Below are 25,854 nucleotides of genomic sequence, written 5' to 3'. Positions count from 1 at the left end.
TTTTTCCGCAACCATGCTGGTAACTGACATTACGGTAACTGACATTACACTTAATTTGCCATAGAGATAACACATGGAAGTCAAATGTGTGGAATCATTGCATTGTATCTTCTGTGCAGGGCTTCACATGAAAGTGAGCTTGGTGTGGAAGTATACTCGAGTTTCTAGGAACATTTCAATGAAAAAAAAAATTCTTTTTCTTAATACACATTAACATTTACCAGTGCTATATGATTTTCAAAAGCATAATTTTCTTCGTACTTATATGTGAGGCTTTTTAAAATCATAAAAGTTTCATAATACTTCACATTTTGAATTATCAAAAGATAAGAAATGTATGTTTTACTTACTCGGGGGGGGGGGGGGGGTCATAGCAGCTACATGTTTTCCTATAGTAATTTAATATTGCATTGACTGTACACATGGATTTTTCTGACTATACACCCATAATATATTCATCAGTTTTATATTGAATTTTTAAACCTTTTCCTTCTCCAACCTCCCCCTCCCCTCAAAAAAGGCAAAATGAATAAGGGTCTCCTCCCCTAGGCTACACGTACCCCTCCCCCGAATCTCATGCAGCCATGTAGTTTTATTGATTTCTATTCTGGTCAGTGCAAGCAATGCTTGTTCATATCTGTCATATTTCTATTCTCTTCATAATTTGTTTAATAATTTTCTTTGCTAATTTCTTATTTAAGCTGTCAACAAAAAATAAACTCCAGCTTCTAAACTGAAACTGAACTATTTGTAAATTAGAAAAAAAACCCACAGTTTTAGTAGATCCATGCAACATTGATCAGAACTGTCAAATTTCACTTTTCATCTATACTTGTATATAATTGTATCACACATCCACACTACTAACAGGCATAAAAACCAGGGGTGGTATTCTGAAATCCATTTTATCTCAGATAAAATAAAAATTTTTATCTCCGTTAAAATCAGTGAGATAAAATACCCTTAAAATCTCTCCGAATTGCTATTCTGAGAACAATTTTATCTTCATTTTATCTCTGTAAGACACACCTATTTTTTAATCAATATCCAATTAGAAATGCGCTTTTCTAACTCTCTCATTTCACTCAACCAATGGAAATCCATTCCGCTAGGAGGTGTGGCGAAGGAGTGAGATTTGTTGACTTCAATACCCTTGCACTATACGCTTGCGCATCTTTACAGAGATTTCTTTTTAACAAAAATGGCAATACTCTCATCTTTTTTTCGAAGGCTATATCGCATCTTTTCAAGCATCATTTCAAAGCGCAAGCACATCACCCGCGTTGCAATGGCCAGATACGCGATGGGTATGTCTACGCAGCCACTGCTCTGTTGCGTATCATCGTAAATACGCAAGATAAAATTTTGGATTTTATCTGAGAGATAAATGTCATCTCAGAATACCAATTTCATTTTAAGAGATAAAATAAAATACTTTAAAGATAAAATGACCTCAGAATACCGCCCCAGGAATTTACTTTTAGCGAGGCAATGCTCAAAAGAATCCTAGAAACTAAAAAAGGGACCCTGGAAATCCCCTTCATCACAATGTTAAGCTTAAAAAAATATTGCAGATTTAGGCAATACAATAGCAAGCTCCTTCTGGTGTGACTTTTAAAGTGAAAGACTTGAATACCAAGTATACAATACTTCTTCACCATAAAATTGACCACATATTTGCATTTCAATATTGGTAACCAACGTTTTATCATGGTAACTGACATTACATCTCGGTAACTGACATTAAATTTTCCACTTGGTAACTGACATTACATATATTCAATGGTACCCTATGGCTTCATTGTTAATTGGTAATCTTTAATTTTAAGTGTAGAAGGGAGGTGTGTTACCGAGAGGAAATCTACCAAGTTTCATATAATTTATCCTCTTTTCCAAGAAAAGAGAAAAAAAAGTTCATGTTTTCGGTAACTGACATTACATACCATATCACATATTTCATCAATGTTTTTTTATCAGATGAATGAATTACTGGTGTTTCTTTCTGTGGGATTTTAAAAAGTGTTATAATAGCAAGCTAAATCACAGGCGAAAACATCATGATCAAACCTGTTCTTTAAAAATCTGTCAAAACAAATTATGTATCAATATACTATTTTCAGCACTAATTTTTATCCATACTTTGGCAGCCATTTTGAAAAAAAAAATGGCTGCCAGAGTCGGAAAAAAATTTTGTCTCAGAAACTTCAGGTCTTGTATTATTAAAAAACATAAAGCATTTGACATGAATATCAACTTGATTTTTTTGCCTCTGTGTCCATCTGTGGTGAAAATGCCCAAATGATTAAGCTTTGTAGAGTTAAAGGTCAAGTCCACCCCAGGAAAATACTGACTTGAATAAATAGAGAAAGATCAAACTATCATAGTGCTGAAAATGTCATTGAAATTGGATGTAAAATAAGGAAGTTATGACATTTTAAAGTTTCGCTTATTATTCACAAAACAGTGATATGCACAACTACACTGTAGGTGACTCAGTCGATGATGTCAATCACTCACTATTTCTTTTGTTTTTTATTGTTTGAATTACCGGTATACAATATTTAATTTTTTATAGATTTGACAATAAGGACCAACTTGACTTAACCATATAGTATTAAACAATGCTAATTCCACATGTTCAGGGAGGAATTAATCGTTGTATCATTGACAATGAGGAGAAAATTATAATATTTCACAATTCATATAATAAAATACAAAAGAAATAGAGAGTGGATGATATGTCATCAGTCTGCCAATTTGCATACCAGCCAGGATGTGCATATAACTGTTTTGTGGATTTAAGCGTAACTTTAAATGTCATAATTTTCTTATTTTACATCCGATTTTGATGAAATTTTCAGTGTTATGCTTGTTGGATTTTTCTCTTCTTATTCAAATCAACTTTTTGTTCGGGTGGACTTGTCCTTTAAGAGCATCCAATAAGGAATGCAGGCTTTTATCACAACATGCTGAATTTATAAATGTTTTTAAGGTTACAGCATTAATGAGTCAACTAGTTTATCCTAACGGGGTCGTTTCATAAAGCCGTTCGTAAGTTAAGAGTGTCTTTAAGAACGACTGGTGATCCTTTCTGAATTACGTGAAAAAAACAAAGAGATTGGAATAAGAATATTCCACTGATCTCTCTCCATCTCTTTCTCTCTCTCTCTCATCCTTTTGTTCTGATGATTAGTGATAATTCTTAGACTACTAAAATTGAGCTTCGACCTAGCTTCTTATATAAGTTTGCATACTATGAAGTACAAAAACGCACATTTAATGGTGGTGGTATAACTAATCATAATTATATTGCACCTTGCTATATGACAGGTCAGACTAGTCTAACGCCGAGGACATTGATGCGGGAATTAAGCAACTAACTCGGAAACGACCTGGCGCAGATAATCTACCAGATTGAAGAGCGCCAACTTAACTCCAACACCAACCAACCAACCTTTCTTGTGGTAAATGATATTCACCATTAAATGTTCATTGGTAATTATTTAGCGCATAAGAAAGGTTCACCAGTCGTTCTTAAAGTCACTCTTAACTTACAAACAGCTTTATGAAACACCCAACAGGTCTACTGGCTTTGTTAATTAATTGACATAAATAGATCACTCACCAACCTAGTGGAAGGGGTGGCATTTAGTATGCTGAGATAAAATCCTCATTTGATGCGCTCTCAATATGCATGCCGAATAAAGCATAATCAGTGCATGAAATCTATATAAAATATTTTAGACCATGGATTCAAATCATTCAATACAACTTTTGAGAATTTGTGCTGCTAATGTTTTGAAGTGTGTCAATGCTGTTCTACATTCCAACTGGTATAATCATATAGAGTCTATAATTTAGCAATAAAAGTAATATAAATATCATATCAATGATTATGTGTATGTCAATTCTTAATGACTAGCTCAGTGTGTAGATTCTTTTAAACATTGTTCTCCATCGACAAGAAATTTACTCATGCCACATTAGGCGGTGCTGCACCATCCCGAGTTTGCTCAATCTTGAGATTTTAGCCCGATCGGCCCTCTTCGCGATTAATCTCGAGATTCAAGAAACCCTGTCTCCACCATCGCAAGAGCGATTCCTGCTCGAGCGAGGCATCGATGCATTATGGTCTGACGCCGTTAATAAATAATCCCGAGTGCGTCTGCACCTACGAATTAGCGCAATAATTCGTAAAATAGCGTGCTATTTTTGCAAATAATTTCGAGATTAATTCTACGAACTAGCGCGATAATTGCGTCTCCATTGCAAATAATCTCGAGATTGTTCAGATCGGGATAATATGCCGGATCAGAAATAGCGCGCTAATTTGAAAACTCGGGAGGGTGCAGACGGCCATATTGAGGGTAGAATTTAATAATCCATCTCTATAATTTATGAAGAAATGATTTTTGTGTGGGTAGATTTCAGGGGAAGGTTTGAAGGGCTCTGAAATTAGAGAATGCCCACAGGTCATAATGACGATATTCATAAGAGCCGCTAGGAAGAACTCGTAAGTTCCCATACCCAAATGATTGCTGGTCATAAAACAGAAAGGGGGTCACTTTTCATTATTCACTATGAGGGTCATTAATCATAAAATTGCTGTTCATAATCCAAATCAGGGTCCTTCAAATCTAATATGAAGGGTCAGAAGTCGCAAAATGGAAAGGGGATCAGGGGGCCCTTTTATAAAGAGTTAAACAACTGTTGTAACTGCCATTACGGCAACAGGGCTCAGCAGCCAATCAAAATCAAGGTTACCATGGTAGTCGAGATAATGGCAAAGTTACAACAGTTGTAACTCTATGAAAACGGCCCCTGGTGGGTGTTTCAGAAACCTGTTCGTAAAGTTATGCACAACTTTACGATCGATTGGAACATGTCCTTCATAAGGATGCATGTATATGTATATATATGTCATTTGGCACAAGAAATGGTTATCCAGTTGTTAGTTATAAAATAGCTTTATGAAACACCTAAATGTATTCATAATTCACAAGGAGGGTCACTCCTCAGTCATAGGGATTTCTATTCATAATTCATAATCAAAGTTCATCATGTAACTGAAGGGCAACTAATTGTAACATAAATTGAGGGTAACTAATAATGACCATTAGTCATAACATGGAATGAGGGTCTCTGGTCATAAGCAGAGAAAGGGGCCACTACTCATAAGAGGTTTGCTAATTTCAGGAGTTATTTTTATAAAGAATAGTGACCCTTGTATTTTTGGTCCATTATAGTGACTCAAATCATACTTAGTTATGAATGTCAAACACAGTGGCGGATCCGCCAGGGGGGGGGGGGGCACATTCGGCCTGTGCCTTCCCCCCTATTTAGAGTCATAATCAAAAATTTAATGTAAATATGCTTTATTTACACATGTGTGCCCCCCCCCTTTTGAAAGTCACAACATATATTTTGATGGGAATATGTCATTCATACACAAGTGAGGACCTTTTTTTCTTTTTTTTTTGCTTGTCATAATTTTTCCTCGGGAAAATGTGCCCCCCTTGGAAAATCCTGGATCCGCCTCTGATCATACATTAAATCTGTTTCCCATAATATGAATTGAGATCCTTATTATTGACAACTCCTCTTGCAAATTATTGCTAGCGACCCTTTTCTTTGATTTTGAATAGCAAGCCTCTTCTAGTGGATGGATCCCGTAATATCCTTTCCCTATAAACTTTACAGCCCTTGCCTCCCAAATTTATCAAAAATCAAAAGAATATATCAAATACAAATTAATATTGAATTGTGGAATGGAGCAACAATTTATTGACAAAACAAATGAAGGAACAATTTGACAAAACAAGTAAAACAAAGTATATGAATTACCTACTACATAGAAAGGAAATTGCCTCGTATAATTGTACATATTCTGAGCAATGGAGGCTCAAGTAAAAGAAGCTAACTAAAACCCATATCAGAACCGACCGGAACATATCCATGGAAATTACACACAGAATTTGTTCCTGCATTACATTCATATCCTCAAACCATTCCAATGAAATAGTAATTTAACAGTAGTTTAACAAATCAATTAATCATCAAGTATTTGTAGTTCAAGTAAAATTGGTATCTTAAAGGAGAATGAAACTCTTGGAGCAAGTTAGCTTTTGTGAAAGCAGAAAAATCAAAGAATAAGATCAACAAAACTTTGAGAAAAATAGGACTAGCAATAAAAGAGTTATGAGCATTTGAATGACGAGATCACTAATGCTATGGAGATCCTCCCATTGGCAATGCGACCAAGATCTGTGATGTCACACACGTACAACTCTCCCATTTGGACACTGAAAATATACCCCAAAACATCTCTTTTTGCTCATTCTAATCATATGACAAACGATTCATCAATGATATAATGTTGTGAAACCTCTGTACTTGTCATCTCATAAAGAGAACACCTCACCTTGTGATAGACTCTATAAAAGTGAGAATATAAGTGAAATAAGTACTAAAGTAATGAGGGAGTTGTACGTGTGTGATATCACAGATCTTGGTCGCATTGCCGTTGGGAGGATCTACATGGCACTAGTGATCTCAATATTCGAATGCTCATAACTTTCTTATTATTCATTCAATCTTCCTCAAACTTTCAACAATATGTTTCTTTGATTTTTCTCTTTGATATGGATTCAGCTGGTTTCAAGGGTTTCATTCTCCTTTAACATGAAAAACCTGTATGTGCATTGTGCACATATGTACTTGAGGTGGGAACTCTTTAGTCTGCTGGTTCATTCGACCTTTTAAAGGGCAATGTTATTTTTTAAAAATGCATATTCTGGTCTGAAATAAAGATTCTTATATGTCAGCAGGGTGCTACATAACTCATTAGAAGCGCTTGCCCGGTCGGGCAAGTAAATTTTCAAATAGTTGGAATATACTTGCCCAAAAATCTATTTCACTTGCCCGAAAAAATCCTTGAAAAAACAGTTTTACATGTACCTCTTCAAAAGAAAGTTTTGCGGTTTTGTAAACCATTGTCCTTTTTCTCTCTTTTGACATGAACTGATCTACCTTGTTATTGCATTTCTTTTTCCAAAGTGATTTTATCTTGCCTGCCATGACCAAAATTAGGGTCAAAATCATATATCGACCCTAATTTTGGTCATTCTACTGTGAGAATTTAGCTTTCTACTGTGTGAATTTTGCTTGCCCAATTCGGGCAAGTAGTTTTGGTCTTTACTTAAAAACACTTGCCCGACTCTAACTTTTACTTGCCCCAGGAAATCGGGCAAGTTCTTATGTAGCACCTTGGTCAGGAAGTACAAGTTATGTAGAGTCTACCGTACACATAGATTTACAACGTACTGTATGCTTCAGCTGACACTGCATTTACATTAAAATACACAATATGTTGAGATCATACATCTGAAATACATTATCTTGATTCTGTGGAAATAACGTTTGATAACAATAAATGCAATTGGTTGAAACACACACTAGGCACTCTAATGGTGTGTTGCAAGAAACCTGCAATTGATCGCAAGTCAATTTCACATCCTCAAATCAATTAAAATTAATCTATTTCATCGCAAATTTGCAATTGATCAATGGTCTGCTTCATACATCAACAAATATAATTTGATTTGCTCCAGTTAAAATCGATGTACCGTTTGTAAATCTGCATCTGAAATTTGTGATTGATTGCAAATATTTCCTTGCAACACCCCCTAAGAGCTTCAGATGTACAGTATTACATCTAAATAAATAGTTGGACTTAATGATACTACTGGTGAAGAAAAAATGTGAAATAAACATGATGCCAATGAGAACTATCCAGCAAATCATATTTCACTTCCAATGAAATCCAAAGATGGCCGACTGTAAAACAGGAATGACTCATTCTCTAAAGTAAAGGCAAATATAGGTATTCTGATAATTAAACCTTGGTTCAACCAAAGAATAAACAAGAAATATAGTCCATGCTTCTATGGAATGCTGGGTTTCAACTTAATCCTTCAATAATCATGATAAAGATAAGGTACAAGAAACTTTTGCAAGTAATTGCATTCTGAATAAAACATATTCGTCTCATTTCACAACACAATTTTTTTGGGGGACTGCTTTTTGCTGAAGGCTGATAACAACTTTTACTTAAAGGAGAATGAAACCTTTGGAACAAGATAGCTTGTGTGAAAATAGAAAAATCAAAGGAACAGATCAACGAAAGTCTTAGAAAAATCAGACAAATAATGAGAAAGTTATAAGCATTTGAATATTGCGATCACTAATGCTATGGAGATGCTCCCATTGGCAATGCGACAAAGATGCGTGATGTTACTTGTGAACAACTCTCCCCATTACTTTAGTATATATTTCACTTAAACTGCCTCTTTTATCACATCTATCAGTAGATCATGTGTTCTTTCTATAGGAGAGCATGTAATATAGATTTTCAAAGAATACATCATGGATGAAGAGTTTGTATCACCATAAGAAAAAGCAAAAAGAGACATTTTGGTTTTTTTTAGAGTCGATCAAAGGGAAAGTTGTTCACATGTAACATCATATATCCTTGTCGCATTGCCAGTGGGAGAATTTCCATAGCATTAGTGATTGCAATATTCAAATGCTAATAACTTTCTCATTTGTCCGATATTTCTCAAACTTTCTTTGTTCTTATTCTTTGATATTTCTGTTTTCACACAAGCCAACTTGTTCCAAAGGTTTCATTTCCCTTTAAAAGTTTATTGGTTGGCAACTAGCACTCCATAAATCTGTAGTCAAAGTTAACCTAGGATTAATTAAAAACCATGGCTATGAGTATTACCACCTAACAAGATGAAATGTGGGGGGGGGGGGGACTACTTGTCTTTCTTCTCCGCCAACAAACTATCGTGCAGCTTACATACATCACTTTGGAAACGGTCATGTAGAAGCAGACCACTCTCATCAAACCAGGCCCCGACCGATTTTGTGATGCTGCTTTCTCTTTTCTCCTTTGATATCCCATCCTCAAACTGAAGAACAAGATTGTACTCGTCGTCGAACCTGCAGGGAATTAACGAAAGTGGGGAGAGGTTTGAGATAATGTTGACCTGAACGGGGGATGGGGAGGCCCGGGAGGGGTTTCCAAAAGTAGGTGGTTGATTGAACCATGCGATCTGGTTGAGGAGGCATAGTTTATGGTTTAAATTTAGACAATGATGACCGAAATAGGAGGGGCTTCAAAGAAGTTGGTTCATTGGGATGCATGATATGGAGGAAAAGGCATAGTTCATGGTTTAAAATGAATGCTGAAATAATTACATTATATTGGATGGCTCAGATTGGAATATCAGAAATATTCCAGGAGTTAGGGCCAATATTCCACGAATAGCAGACGAGTGTAATATTGTCCCTAACGAGTGGAATATTTCTGGTATTGCATGATATATAGTCATCCAAAATAATTATTACTATCTATCACACCCATCCCACCTTACTTTTATGAGCAAGTCATGTAACGTTAAGGACAAATCCACCCCAAACAAAAAGTTGATTTGAATAAAAAGAGAAAAATCCAACAAGAACAACACTGAAAATTTCATCAAAATCAGATGTAAAATAAGAAATTTATGACATTTTAAAGTTTTGCTTAATTTCACAAATCAGTTATTATGCACATCCTTGTCGGTATGCAAATGAGGAGACTGATGACGTCATCCACTCACTATTTCTTTTGCATTTTATTATATGAAATACGAAATATTCTAATATTCTCTTCATTGTCAAGTGAAACAACGGATAATTCCTCCCTTAACATGTGGAATTAGCATTGTTTAATACTATATGGTTCAGTCAAGTTGGTCCTTATTGTCGAATCTGTAAAAAATGAAATATTGTCTAATTCAAACAATAAAAAACAAAAGAAAGTGAGTGAGGGACATCATTGATTGTACAACGCCTTCTAAGCATGTTGTACATGAGCAAATGGGAGGATGAATATCAAACATTTGTACCGTTGCACACAAGACGTACCATCCAAAATGTACCGTTGCACGGCTTTAGGAGGTGACGTCACAATACGATTTAATTCATTGCGCTCAGTAAAAATGAAGGTGCAATACGCGTATAAGCCTGCTGGCTTAATGCGCAATGCTGCCCAAGGTCATGTGCGCTTGTGGGATTTTGCTTTTTGCTTTCAATTTTTATGCTCCATTTTTCATAGATTACTGCAGGGAATTCGGACACCTCTTTTTTTTCATAATTTCGCTAAATTCCGAGGCGTTGTACAACACAAATAGCGAATATTCTTATTCATGCAATGGTGCGAGATTTCGCACCATCGCACTCATGCCTATTCGCTATTTGTATACTGTCTCATTTGCATGTCACTGAGTTGTGCATACATGTATCACTATTTTGTGAAAAATATTAGAAACTTAAAAATGTCATAACTTTCTTTTTACATCAGATTTTGATGAAATTTTCAGCGTTCTGCTAGTTTGATTTTTCTCTGTTTATTCAAATCAACATTTGTCTGGGGTGGACTTGACCTTTAAATGCAGTTTATTATGACATCATTTAGTATCATTGTGCTCTCTTCATATAAAAGTCACAATATCTGGGCCCTGTTGCAAAAAAATTTATGTCATAATGACATAAATTTCGATCATGACATAAAATCATGCATAGCTTATGCCGTTGACATAAATTCTGTTGCATAAAAATATTTATGTATTGTTTTAGCTTATGACGCGATTTAATCATCATTACATAAACTGAATAGTCATGAACGAGCCTGTTGACGTAAACTTGGCATAAGTTGTCATTTTTCAGCCGCAGCAAGTTCTTGCGAAAAAGGGTCATCGGCTTCCCATTTTGACGGGATAGAGGCATATTTTGGTATGTATCCAATTTCATTGTTATATATCATAGATAATAGATCTATCTCACGTTCTGACTAAAAATTAAAGTTTCTTAGTATAAAGAGATATTTTAAATTAATCATTATCGCCGTCAATTTTATGCAATGATTGCTTGTAAACTCTCCGGCTGCTTTTAGCCGTACAACGCCGGCAGTGCTAGCCGGAGGTTCCGGCGTCTGACACAGACAAATAATGCATGGAATCAACACCGTCAGAAAACAGTTTTAAATGATCTTCACGACATTGGACATTATTTTTAAGGTTCCTGTGTCGGATGAACATGCGTGTCGGATGAACATGCATGTCGGATGAACATGCGTGGAATGAACACCGACAGAAAACAGTTTTAATTCATCTTCACGACATATTAGACATTGATTTTTAAGGTTTTTTTTAGAGCACCCCCGCCCTTTCTGGAAAATTCTAAATCTAGTCAGTATATTGGTAGTCTTTCTAGAGTCTAAATTCTAACGTTAACAAGTTAGATCTAGTCTAGGCCTAATGTTAGATTCGACTAGACTAGTCTAGACCCTCTAGTTAGGGCCTAGACTAGAGTCTATCCAGCTCTGTCACTCACTGACCGTCGCGTCAGAGCCAGGCCCTAGACTTTCTAGCCCTCAGTAAAGTCTAAGACAAACTAAGTAAGAATAAGTTAGGGCCTAGCCAGGCCAGACCTATAATAAGTTATAACAGAGCCTATGTTAGTAGATAAAAAAGAATTAGGCTAGAGAGTAGAGCCTAGGTATGGCCTACCTCAAGCGAGGGTTCGTACATGTATAGGCTCCACTATAGATAGTACGTACTTCACTACCGCTACCGTCCGCTCCACTATCAGATACAAATGAGATAGGTTGAGTGGAGGGTAGCGGTAGTGAAGTGTATTGGAGCCTATAGTATACGAGCCCTCGCCTGAGGTAGACAGGGCCAGGCCCAAAGCCTATATGAGCTATATTAGCTTGGCCCCTTTTATTTAAGTTCTAGTCTAGATCTGCAGTAGTCAGTAGATATATTCTGATCTAGTTTTCTATCTAGGGTCTTAGTTAGACTTAGACTAGTCACTAGACCTCCCAGGTCTAGATCTAGATCTAAGAAATTTTAATTTGTCTTGGTTAGCCGAGCTGGCTCTACCATTGGATTACTGCTTTACTAGATCTACATGTAGGCCTACCCCGGTTTGGGCCTTGGTTCTGGCCAGGGAATGAGGTGGTGCAGCCCTGCCCCTGGACCGGGTCTGGCTTGGGTTTCTTCCATTCATGCTTTTATTATAGATCAAAATCGAGACCTAATTCGGGACCCAATCTAGTTTAGCAATACAAGAGATCTGAAATAGATGTAGCTCAGGCAGAACGAGCGATTGCTTGTAATTTATTTGTATATTCTAGGGCCCAAAATTGAAACTGTCTTTGCATCATTAGTAAGCTAATCATTTGTAGGGCCTATCTATCATAGATTATCTAACACTATGGATCTACTAGAACTACAAATGTTACTCTAGATCCATTCTATGTCTAATCTTTAGCCTGGCTTCTTAACTCTGACATTAAAATTCAAATTGAGTCTAGTACTGTAGGTTCTAACTTAGACCTTTGGAAGGCGGGGCCTCTGCTGCCTACGCTACGGTGGTGGAGCCCCCTGGGTTTATGATAGAGCTATGGAATAGGGTAGTCTAGCTCTAATATTGTTTTCTAATGACAGGGGTAGAGGCCTAGATCTAGTCAAGATTCATCAGTTGGAAGATGTGCACTACAATAACATGTAGAGTATTAGACCCTAGCCCTAGGAGCGAGTTGGGGGGGGGGGGGGTCCCTCTCTGTTAAGCAAAAAAAAAAATGAAATGATTGGTGTGTATTGTGATAAAATAATATAGAAAACCCTGGGACACCCTCTGTGTTAACAAAGACTGGAGACTACTGAACAGGATGGGAAAGAAGGGGGGGGGGGAAGAATTACGCACTGAACTAATTAATTTAAACACTGAACTGAAAAGACATGTAATTTCACAAAAAACTTGTCTGATGAGACTGATGACTACATTGTATGTTGATATCTAATATAGATATTAATGTACATCTTCGATTTATATTTTAGACTCTTCCAATTTTTAACAAAAGCAATGAGTTGAACATGCAGTAAAAAAAAAAGAGATCTACATGTATGTATCCTCTGTGTTTTCTGATTTGAATATATTCTCTGCAAGCTGGCTGCTGGCCTGTAGACAAGCTACCTGTTTGCTAAGTTTAATACACTTCTGAGGATATAGTGCACATTTTAGTTCTTTGATTTGTTTAACAGGTTAAAAACCTTATCAAATGCCTTTTCTATTAATTTTAAACCAATGCACAAGTAATATGTTTGGAGAAAAGGCATTTCCATTACCGGTAACTACAAGATTTGGTTTCTGATCTGTGGATAAAAATAACCATGATAATTGAAATTCTCTTGGTGACTGTTATGAAGAATTTTTTATACTATTTTCTATTTCCTTTACCTATTTACTCTAAAGGATTTTTCAGATAAATTATTAAAGGGGTGCTTTTTTTTAGAAAAAAAAACCTTGGCAATTTGAATTTTTAAAAATCCCAAATTTTTGTATAAATAATAGAATTATAAGGCCTACAATTTTCTTACCTATCAAAACCTATCTTCATTAGAAGTATTCACATATTGCGTGTGTAAATCATTTTTCTAACATATTTTTCTAACAGAAAAAAGGAATTTGAAGCCTTAATGAAACACTTGTACTCTCCTTGCAATATTGCATCCTAAGTGATAAAGGTGCAAAAATTGACCTTGTCATTATTGTTTGCACCCAGAAATGTTCGTTTGCACAATAAAAGGGGCAACATTTTACCTTTTAAGGTGCATAATAGTATTACTTAAACATTAAAAATGTTCAAATCTTTTAACCTTTATTACATGGTTCAAATCTGCTACACCCATAAAGGTGCACAAATGAGCATAATTGCGCTCATTGGCACTCCTTATTGTACCAACCCCTAAGGTTCAAATTTGAACCTTCTTAGTGTTTTCATCAAACCATTTCAAGGTTGAATGACTAGACCTTATTTGCCTTTGATTAGTATTCTCAATGCACTCATGGATAGAATTCATTTTTACACAGTTCTGAAAATAGCCAGTGAAACTGTCCCAACACCCCTGTCAAATATATTTGACAAAATCTGTAATGATTAAAATGTTTTTTTTTAAAGAAGGAACTTCAGTTGTTTATTGAAACTGTCCCAACACCCCTGTCAAATATATTTGACAAAATCTGTAATGATTAAAATGTTTTTTTTAAAGAAGGAACTTCAGTTGTTTATTCAAAATGTAAATATGAATTCATTCTCATATGTCACTATTAAAAATTTTGTATTCACTTTCCTAACAGTTGAACCACACAAACGGTGAGAAGAGGTAGAAATAAAGAGGGGGATTGCAACTGGAAGGAGATGGAAGTCCAGACACTCTGCCACTGTGTGCCATTGAACAAGAAATCTCTTTTAGTATGAAGGTAAGTTTTTATATAAAGTTGTGTTTATTGAATATTCTACTTGTAAATACAAGTATACTATACGGTAATATTTATTCTAATTTATTTTATTGTTTTTAAGAGCGGTTGTAAATGTGATGTACTGTTATATATCATTCATTTTCAAATATGAATCTCTTTTACAATTCATCTCATACAATTCATCTCAACAAAGAGACTAACAATGTGAGCTTACAAGCATAAACACAATATAAGTGCATTTAGGAATAAAATAGTGGTAGGAGTAGAAGGGAGAGGTCGCAAGTTGATAACATAAACATGACCTTGACCTCAATTTTGTGTTGTTGTATTTTTTCGCCAAATATGAACATTTTCTCCAATGACTTGATTGAAATGAAATATATTCTTACAACCATATAAGGGTATACAAAATAATATTCGGAGACTATTAACCCATTTTTTATTTTACATTATATACATTTTTTTTATTTAAGCCTGTGATTGCAATCTCAAAAGGCTCTTTCATAATCTTGAAGAGATACATCATACATGCACATGTATGTGAACACTCTACTATTATAAAGTTGAGTTGCTAAAGTTGTTTTCACTTATTATTCTTATAATTTCAGATTATTCAAGAGTCAAGACTGTTGAAGACGTGACGACATGGACCTGGTTGCACATGGCAAGGGAACTATCTGGTTGTACCCTGAAGTATTCGCTTTAAGATTTGAAAATTAGCAAAAGTACTAATTTTCATTTTTTTCAGAGATAATAATCATTATATTGACATTGTGGATATCTCTTTATGATTGTTATCATAAAATTATTATAATGTTAATGATGATAGGTCATAATAATACAAATGAATTATAAGTAGAAAAGAAGACAACCAAAAATGAGGAGGAAAAGAAGAAGATGAAGAAGAAAAAGAAGAGGAGGGGTGGAAGAGGAGAAAAGGAGAAGAATAAATAACATCACTGTGAGTTCCTCTTCATGATATTACATAAATATTTGTCTCTTTTAAATGAAAATATTTATTAAGCATAAAAATAGGATTTAGTTATTCTTGTTTTTTAAGATGTATTATTATGTATCATGTTTGTAGTTGTACACTTGATTGAGGTACATGTATTGTATTCATTTAGGATATAAATAATATGTTTTATTTGAATCCATGTACCTCTTTAAAGGACAAGTCCACCCCAACAAAAAGTTGATTTGAATAAAAAGAGAAAAATCCAACAAGCATAACACTGAAAATTTCATCAAAATCGGATGTAAAATAAGAAAGTAATGACATTTTAAAGTTTTGCTTAATTTCACAAAACAGTTATATGCACATTCTGGTGGGTATGCAAATGAGGTGACTGATGACGTCATCCACTCACTATTTCTTTGGTATTTTATAATATGAAATATGGAATATTCAATTTTTCTCCTCATTGTCAAGTGAAAGAACGATTAATTCCTCCCTGAACATGTGGAATGAGCATTGTTTAATACTATATGATCAGTCAAGTTGTTCCTTATTGTCAAATCTATTAAAAAAAAAAGAAATATAGTATAATTCAAACAATGAAAAACAAAAGAAATAGTGAGTTAGGGACATCATCGACTGTCTCGTTTGAGTTGTGCATACAATGTTTTGTGAAAAATAAGCAAAACTTTAAAATGTCATAACTTTCTTATTTTACATCCGATTTTGATGAAATTTTCAGCGTTTTGCTAGTTTGATTTTTCTCTTTTTATTTAAATCAACATTTTCTGGGGTGGATTTGACCTTTGAATCATATTTATACAGTCATGATTAAAGGACATGGGACAGGTAACAAGATTACATTGTTTTACAAATTTTAGTGTGATTTTATTTTAAAAGTAATAAAATTTACATAAAATGTCATTCTTTTTGCTTCATCTCTTTGTTCGTTTTTTTTTATTGAATCGGGAGGGGGTGGGGTGTGGTAAAAAATATGATTTGCCCCTCAGAACACACTTGTTTCCCTACTAAAAATAGTAATTAATATTTGTAGAAAATTGTATGATTGTTTTTTTATGAACTCTGAATATTGTCCCATAAATTGTCAAATTAGGAAAATAATTGATTGAGATGAAGATTTGAAGTAGGAAGGGCGAGAAATTAAAAGGAAATTCATATAAAAGTGAGAAAGATCCAGAGATGCAAAGATATATATATATATAGGGAATAATGAGAAAGGGGGGCGAGGTGAAGTAGAATGGGAAAGGGAAAGAAAAAGTACTATAAATGTGAAGGAGTCATTAACAGAGATAGATGTATTGAGAATTGAAGAGATAAGTTCCGAGAATGATAGTGGGCCAATCTCGGAGGGAGGATGATAATGAAAGGGGAAAAGAGGATAAAGCATTTTTTTATGGGGGGGGGGGGGGATTACATTTGATGAGAGAGAGATAGACAGAAAATGGCCAGGTGCTCAAAGATGAAAAAATATAAATGATGGGTGACAGTGGTATTGACATATTATATAATGTTACCATGGCAACACGATTTCCGACACATGTAAAAAAATGTCCTGTATTTGTCTTTACCTCGAGACCAATGTGTGAGCCAAATTTCATGAGAATTGGTTGAAAACTAATCAAGTAGTTGGAACCAATATATTTTTACCCAATTTGGGGCTTATAATATGTTGTAACCATGGCAACACAACTTCCAACACACACAAAATATGTGTCTCTCACACCTTTACCTCTCACTCAATGTGTGAACCAAATTCCAAGAGAATTGGTTGAAAATTTATGAAGAAATTAAAACTGAAAGTATTTTACCCATTTTTTGTCATATAATATGCCGTTACCATGGCAACATGATTTCTAACACACAAAATAGGTTTTGGAGCTAGGGGAAGCAATCGCAATTCCAACACCAACGCCAACACCGGACTTGAAGTCATCCAATGTGTGTACCAAATTTCTTGTTTAATCACATCTGAATTAAGCACAAAAGGGGCGATTCTAGACTGAAAGTCAAAGTTATTATCATTATTTCGGGAGGGAGGGGTGGTGCTTGAAAAACATGAGACGTTGATATATTAAATTATAATATTATTCTAAGGAAAATGTCCTATCCTAAAAAAATAAGCACAATAACTTTTATGCTTAGGCCTAGCTTTGCTTATAAAAATAAGGGAAATATTTACGATAATTATATTTTTTAATATTGAAAGAATACATCTTAGGCTATCCAATGACACAAAAATTATTTCGAAACTCCAAGTAAAACTCAATATATCATCAAAATTACAAAGGGCATAATTATAAAAAATAATCGTAAAATTTCCCTTAAGTCACTTATTGCGGAAAGCCGCCGTTTATGTCTTGATTTTAATCACGACATAAATTTATGTCATTCAAATGGATTTATGTCATGATTTTATGTCGTGATTTGTGACATAAAGCTTTATGCAACGGATTTATGTCAATATTTGTGTTTATGTCATGATTTATGCTGTATGACATAAATCGTGACATAAATCATGACATAAATCAATACATAAACTTTTTTGCAACAGGGCCCTGGTTTCATTTAAATGTACATACAACTAACTTAGGTAATTAAGCATGGGCAGGTTAGTGAAAATCACCTCTCCATGTAGGAGTAAAAACACCTGGGGGGTGTTTCACAAAGATTTACAGTAAGTATGAGTCGCACTTAAATGCCTAGTTGTCTGTGATATAAAAGGCATTACCGCATTGGTCAGATCATGTACAGAGGACAGCAAATTGATCAATTAGATTGCGTGTTGCATTTCAGATAGGCGTCTGCATTTAAGTGCAACTTAAGTCATAATTAAATCTTTGTGAAACGCCCCCCCAGGTATCACCATGGTCAATACAAGCAAGTAAGTATGAGCATGGGTAAGTAAGTGATAATTACTTCAGGTATCACTAGGGACAAAACAAGCAAGTAAGTATGAGCATGGGTAAGTAAGTGATAATTACTTCAGGTATCACTAGGGACAAAACAAGCAAGTAAGTATGAGCATGGGTAAGTAAGTGATAATTACTTCAGGTGTCACTAGGGTCATTACAAGCAAGTAAGTATGAGCATGGGTAAGTAAGTGATAATTACTTCAGGGCTCCGTAACACAAAGGTTTGCGATGAATTGCAAATATGAAAGTACCGCACTGATTGGTCCCTGGTCAGTATTTTAAACCTAATGTGGGTGTAACATTGATATTGATTGGTCAGTTCATTTAGCGATTGATCGCTAATCTTTGTGTTACGGAGCCCAGGGGAGCGTTTCATGACAGGACTTGTCGGATGTTTTATCCGACAAGTCCTCTTATCCGACAGTTACCATAGTAACAGTGCCTCACAGCCAATCAAAATCAAGGAAAGATGTCAGATCTGACAACTTGTCGGACAAAAATCTTGATGAAACGCTGCCCAGGTGTCACTAGGGTAAATATCAATAGAAAAGTAGAAATACAACTGAGGTAACTGAGCATGGGTAATAGTTACCTCTTCATATAGGAGTCACAACACCAGGTATCACTCGGGTCAATACCGGCAGGATCCTTCTGATTCGTCACCAAAAAGTGATTCTTCTCTATCATGGTCGTATACAAGGTCAACAATGACATCATGGCAAAATAAGTATAGTGGTCGTCAAGGAATAGAAATTATATGATGCAATTAATAATCTACTCAACTTAGAATGATGCAAACCTATTCTATTTCTTGTTAGTTCTCCTCAGAGCTCTCACAACACACAAGATCGAAATCTCTCTGAGATAGAAATTAACTCATGAAATTAAACTTGCAGCCTTATTTGTCAAAAGAATAAGGAGAATCTGACGAATGAAATTGACTTACCGGTACAGTTGAAAAATACATACATGAATCATTTTACCAAACCTAAAATTTTGCCTAACTATAAGCTTCGAGTTTGGAGTAAAAGCAATATACAGTGTAATATTAATAATAATATAATAAACACAGCATTTATTATGTACCATCTATCTAGTAACTATTCCGAGGCGCAGAAGGATGGAGGGATTATGGGAAAAAATATGTTTGAGTGGGTGTATGGTCAGATCAAATCACATTAATATATTTAACAAAAGTAAGAAGAAAACAGAAAGGTTTGTGAACAGCTGTGATTGAATTCGTTGCAAATTAATTCATTTTTTTAGTCAGAATCACTCTACCTCATAAAAAATAATATTGGGGGGGGGGGTGATATATCACCTATTATACAACTCCCAAGAATGTTCTGTAATCTGATTGGTCCAAATCGGATCACATGATATTCAGCGAATTGCACTATTGTATCCAAAACGCACTATCCTGCACTCTGACGTCATACCAAAAGTACTGACGTCAGAGTGCAGGATAGTGCGAGGTCTGGAATTATCTAGAGTTATCTAGAATTTAGATAAAATATAGCATTTGGGGCAACTCAGTAACATGGGGGGTTGTATAAAACAAACAATGCACGCATTCTTGTGCATAGAGGACCTAAATAATGAACTCTGTGCTCGACTCGCCAAATGGATATACCGCACTCAGTCCTGCGGACCTCGGTGCGGTATATCCATTGGCTCTTCTCGCACATCGTTCATTATTTGGCCCTGCATGCATGCGCTTACGTGCATTATTTGTATACTGTATTCAGCATGTTTCATTTGCATGTTTGTGATACTGACAGGCGACATCCCAAATTGACATTAATAAGAGGTTTGTAAAGGATATGCTAGCACACAGAAGGCAAGGACAGTTCTGGATTCAGGAAACGGATTGAGGTAGTCGTAGATGAGAGCTACGATGGCGAACATGCAGGCTACGCTGCAGAGGACAAGACGGTTATCGATCAAAGAATGGTTCTCTTCGTATTCAAACACTTTGGTGAATATCTGTGCAGAAATCAAAATATTGAAAGCATATATTAAAATAGTGCAAAATAAATTTTATCTTTGATTTCGATTAGACTTGTGTTGAACAAAATTTATCATATAAAGCTTAAATATGAAATAACAGTATGTAAAAATTTCAATACATACACAAAACAAGTGACAACCAGTGAGTGCTTTATGTTCAGCATCTTGAAGCAGTCCTTACATGTACAATGGAAGAAGAAGAATATTTTGCAAGGAGTACTAAAAGAATATTTGAGAGTGGGTGAACACCCTATAATTGTTGAAATTTCAAATAAGTTATCAAAACAAAAACTATCTTAAGTAAAGGAATCAAACTAAGAGTAGATCAAATAGGGTTTGACTGAAACTAATGCAAGGACTTGCAAGTTATGCAACTTTTACACTACCAATAATTACCCGGTAGATAACCAATCAATGGGGTTTATTAGTAGAAATGGGAGCCATATGGGACATTTAATTTGCTTATAGCTATTAATAAAGGACCTTTATACAAAATTGTATTTGGGAAAGGCACCGACTCAAGATATAACCAATATTCAAGGAGGTCAGAACAGGGTCGAGTCTCAAAAAGAGTTATGATTGATCTGATCAATCTCAGCTAAGGATATCCATCAATGCCATCATTTTTTATGCAGGAAATTTGCACAATGTCCCTTTGTAAACAAAGAGGAGCATACTGCTTGTCAAGACAATGTTGCCTGCATTTACATCATATCGTTGCCTTCCTGCAAAAAGGCCATTAGCGCGCATTGCACGTCGCCTTCCCACAGAAAGGCCGTTATCGTGCTGTGAACAATGCACGCTAACAGCCTTTGTGCGGGAAGCCGACGCGAAGTCCGCGCCAACGGCCCTTTCGCGGGAAGGTGACAAGCGGCCTGTGTGCGGGAAGGCGACGATATCTAGAAAACAGTTTGAACAGACATGTATGGCTGGCTTTCCACTGTTGTGTGCTGGATTGAATGAAGATCTTGAGAATCTTACCCTCCGGATATCATCATCCAAGGCGTTCTTGACCGCCGTCCCGTTCCACTTATCCACTCTGCACGGCTCTTCCTCCATCTGGAAAAAAAAAAAGAGAAGAGATACAAAATAACAAGCCCACTGATGAAAAATGCCAAAGACAGTCTTCACATAAGAATTTTGAACATCGATGAAAAAGGGCCAAAACACATTTGAAAGTCTTTATTTTCTCAAAACTAAAAATATGGTTAAAATATATGATCAGTAATTTTGTAAATTTTCCAACTATTCCCGCAGAAAAACATTTCTGGTCATATACCATACCAATACCAACATGTATACATTTCAAAGTCAGTGACCAAATATTATGCGAAGAGGGGTGGGATAAGATACTTCAGAAGTTGATTTCGTAAAAAAAAGAAAACTGCATGATCTTAGGTATTTGGGGAAGAGTTCCTTTTTTGTATCCATGGTCATTAGAGGCGCTGGTCAGTTTATAGGGACCGTCTCAGTTTTCAAAGATTTCTCCACACAAGAAATATAGGAAAGTTCATTCACCTGTCAAGTGCCAACGTCAATTGAGTGCGCTAGTCAAGGTATTAACATATCAGGTTTCATAACAAGATTATTGGAAGGCGGCAAGTCATGAAAAATAGACAGTGAACTTGGGGAATTGAGGTCACTGAATCTATTTTTAGCACTCTCAATCCCCGTAATTGCCTTGAACTATGTCCTGCAGGGGTAAGTGAAAAAAAAACCTGTCCCCATAATCTGGCCCATATAGAAGGACAATCCAATCTAAATTTATCAAGAAATGATTTGTCTTGGTTTTTGATGATATCCTTGTTTTCTGGGACAATCCCAACTTTTGGACCAGCACCTAATTTGATGAATACCAAGATAAATTTGCATTTCCTGATTGAATTTATGAATAGTATTTCAGTAATCCACTCCAGCTCCCCTGACAATTGACACTACAACATGCTCGGGTTACATCATGCATGCAATTGGTTTTCATGGTTTTGGATGAGAATATTTTGTTTTGTGATGGCATTAGGATCTATACCCTGACGAATATCTTTTAAATGTGTGCTAAGTTTGGACACCCAATAAAATCTAGAATGCAAGTCAACTGCAGCTGCATAAAATATGATCTGGGGCCCAGTTTCATTTCATGACATAAGCCATGAAAGTCAAGCCCAAGGTCAGGAGTGAGGGGCCTGTTTCATAAAATGGTGTTTGGTAGAATGGCTCTACGAAAGAACGAGATATTGCTAGACTGTTTCCCAAAGCCAATTTGGGCGATACGAAGAATGGTCCTTGGAAAGACACCTCTAGACATGTCCTACGAAGGCAGGTTCTTCTCTGCACACCGCCCGCCACCGTCCACATTGAGAGAAAATGTATTTACGGCAAGCCACACTGACATATACCACCTTTAAAAATTTTGGGGGGTCATTCAATTGCACTCTGCACTGATGCATTTTATTTGGGATGGCGCCAAGTTATCTTTTTAATATATGGGGGCTGTCATTGATTTCATGGCAAAAAAGATGCCATTTAATTAACTTCTCCAGGGTAATCTAAGCCCAAATTTAATATTTAAAAATATGTTTTCTTTTGTTTTCTCCCTCTTTTCCCCACCCTTTTTCCATTTTTTTTTTCAAGCAAACTTGAAATATGCATCACGTAGCTTGGCAAAGAACAAAAGAAACATGATGGCGACGTAAACACCGCGGCAGGTTTTCCCCGTCTCTTCCACTCACACGTATTGCGAGGTTAGTAGTATACTAACCTTGCACCATGAACCGCGTTTGGCAGTGGATTTCTAACTAGTGGGTCGCACGTGCTGCGATCCCACTTGTGTCCACAACACACGACTTCTATTTCTATGCGCGGCGGCATGTAATGAACCCTTGACCGAGTGCGTCTCTTCATATTTTTCTTGTTTTGTTGATGAATTCTTGTTTAAAAATGAAATCAATGTCATATTAATCTCGGAAAAGAAGTTGTAGACTTATCCCATTTACAATGATTTAGAAGTTAACTTAGTCTGACTTAGTTAGGACTTAGGGCTAGATCTTTTTTAGAAGGAAAGTAGAACTAGAAATCTGAGTCTAAGCCAGGGGCAAAAGTTTCAGTTTTTTTTGTGGCACACGCATATGAATAGGACGCAATCCCTGGCACCTCCGTGGAGGGTAAGCATACGTTAGTAAATGATTTTTACTCTCTAGTCTAGGAGCCTCCTGGCTAGTCTCCATGGATAACAAATTATAAATGGCAAAGTTAACAATTTTTATTTCAACTCAGACATAGGGACCTAGGCCTATATTGAAATTGAATTTTGAAAAAGACTTGAGTCAAGAACCTTAATTAAACTTAAAGAAAGCTAAATTTCTATTCTTACCAAGGTATCTCCACGTTCACTTGACATAATATGAGCACTTGTTTTTCCACTAAATCCTCTATTTTCGTAATCTAGGCACGGGTAAAATTGCACCAGTTTTGACTTTTATTCTGTTGAATGTAATGTGTGTAAAACATATGGCCAATATCGCTCCTCCATTCACTTTACACATGCAGTCCGGAATACATTGAGCTAAGGACACGTCGACTAAATCCCCCCATGGCCCTCCACGTGAAAACCGCTTAGAAGAGTAAAAATTGAATACTTTTTAAGCTATCCCATGAGCCTCTAGGTCACTGAGCGACGAAATACTTTGACTGACGCTCTTCTTCGCGACAAGGAGGGAAAAGGCAAAATATATTTAGTCTGTTTTCTCAACAAATGTAAAGAGTAAGTATCCGAAATCTCTACATTTCCAATACCAGCTTTATCTAATTTTTCATGATCATCATCACTTTATTAATGTAAAAGGTACATTCTTTTTAAAGCAGGTCAAACTGGGGATAGGACACCGTGCCGTGCAGCGCTGACTCAGGCTAGCCCGACCGGGCCGAGACGGGCCGCGTGACGCCGTGAATACGTAGATGTGTCGGAGCCTGCTGCCAGTGTCGAGTTGTGGATATGGATGGCGGAGTCTGCAGACTGACAGGCTGAGAGCCTGAGTCTGAGAGCTGGTCGCACTCACACATGCATGCGAGGTTAGCTATACTAACCTCGCACAACGCATGTGATTTCATAATGCAATTTGATGTTTTCATTCATCACACGAATGTGAGACTGAGAGAATAACATGCCAAAACAAAGCCAAACTCAAAGGCAAAATTTTTACATTTAATGATTTATTCACTACGACTACGTCTACGTAATTTTCATCTATCAACTAACTTAATTTTAAAAATATATTCAAAATTATTTATAAAAATGATTTTTTCACGCTTACCTCCAAATTTCGGCCAAGATACTCCGTCTGTCCGAATACTGCGGTGGAAATCAAGCAAACAACAATCGAAATGCGAATTTTTCCTATCTAAAAAACTAACAGTCTCTATTCAAGTCGTCGGCGCATAATAGGAAATTGTACAAAAAATCAACAGGTTGCTTCTCATGTATATAGTTATAGGTAGAGTTACCAAAAGGTCGGCCGATCCACTGAGCAAAATTGCTATGGGCAAATGAAAAGCCAATTGCAAGTGCGTAAACAGTGTGCATTGCCACCATCGTCTGTTCTCGACGGCAAAAATGAGCATTGAAATGCTTTTCCTCAGCAAATTAGTTCATCTTAGTGAAAAAAATTAGGCCCTGTGTTTTCTTTATGTAAATTGACTTATGTGGGATGAAGTGTCTTACCTTCATGTGGTATCGAAAGTGACGTTTGGAGGTTAAATCCACGAGAAATCCACAGAGTTTCGTCGCGTGTATTCGCTATGGAGAAAAATGCGTGCGATCGCATGCGTTATTGCAAGCTCGAGACGGCGCTGTTGAACTTGGTCTGGAAATTCATAAAAAATAAACAAAAATCCTTGAGTAGGCTCACAATAAAATCATAAAAAATATGCTTTATGGCTAAAACGGTAGTTCTCTTGCCCACACATATCATACTTGTTGTTGCGTAAGAAATCCTTTTTTCATGATAAAAATATAGCAATAAATGTTTTAAAAATTATGTTACCCACATGGAATATGTTTGAAACATCTATATTAGAAGAAAAATGTGTTTTTTGAATGAATTCAAACTAAAATGAAGTTTATACATGCTTGCACTTTTTCATACTACTCAAAAAACAAAATGGGCCGTCAATCAACGTTGGTTACCTCGGCAAGTAGGCGTGGTCTATCGTGAAGTTCGCTGGTGACGTACCTTTCTCGCTAGACTTTACTCAGCCGCCGAATTTAATTCATTCTCCGCGCATGTGCAACTGCAACTTATTATCGTCACTGCACTGCTGGTGTTTGCCGCATTGAGGACAGATGAAACAATTCAGATAGAGTTGCGCGTGTACAATGAGTGAAACAGCGCGATCGTTTCATGATCGAATGAAACAGTGTGCCTGTCGAGATAAAATTCATCTGCCATGTTATTTTCTATCGTGTTTTATGCAACTGCAATTGATTTGTTATATTATTTTCTTTGATATTTCCTGTATACAATATGTATGTATGAATTTTATTTGAAGTGAATGAATTATGCTGGTGTCCTTGCCATTGAGGAC

At 36.0% G+C, this 25,854-nt stretch overlaps 1 protein-coding gene and 1 long non-coding RNA gene across 2 annotated transcripts; one reads left to right on the top strand and one right to left on the bottom strand.

Annotated features, from left to right (window-relative positions):
- Positions 1–5,756: 5,756 nt before the first annotated feature.
- Positions 5,757–23,896, bottom strand: LOC129279399 (signal peptidase complex subunit 2-like). Its single transcript, XM_064111047.1, has 5 exons — positions 23,645–23,896; positions 21,259–21,336; positions 20,093–20,253; positions 18,860–18,994; positions 5,757–9,006 (listed from the first exon to the last, which is right to left on the bottom strand). The coding sequence occupies exons 1-5, from the start codon at positions 23,669–23,671 to the stop codon at positions 8,820–8,822; spliced, it is 588 nt and encodes a 195-aa protein (XP_063967117.1). The 5' UTR covers positions 23,672–23,896; the 3' UTR covers positions 5,757–8,819.
- Positions 10,752–16,258, top strand: LOC129258793 (uncharacterized). The gene is made up of 3 exons (XR_010296008.1): positions 10,752–10,842; positions 14,254–14,376; positions 14,985–16,258. It is a non-coding gene; the product is annotated as an uncharacterized LOC129258793 (long non-coding RNA).
- Positions 23,897–25,854: the final 1,958 nt, after the last annotated feature.

Source organism: Lytechinus pictus, chromosome 16 (genome assembly GCF_037042905.1).
Source record: "Lytechinus pictus isolate F3 Inbred chromosome 16, Lp3.0, whole genome shotgun sequence".
In the NCBI taxonomy this organism is placed as follows: domain Eukaryota; kingdom Metazoa; phylum Echinodermata; class Echinoidea; order Temnopleuroida; family Toxopneustidae; genus Lytechinus; species Lytechinus pictus.
This window is presented reverse-complemented; position numbering and strand designations above follow the sequence as displayed.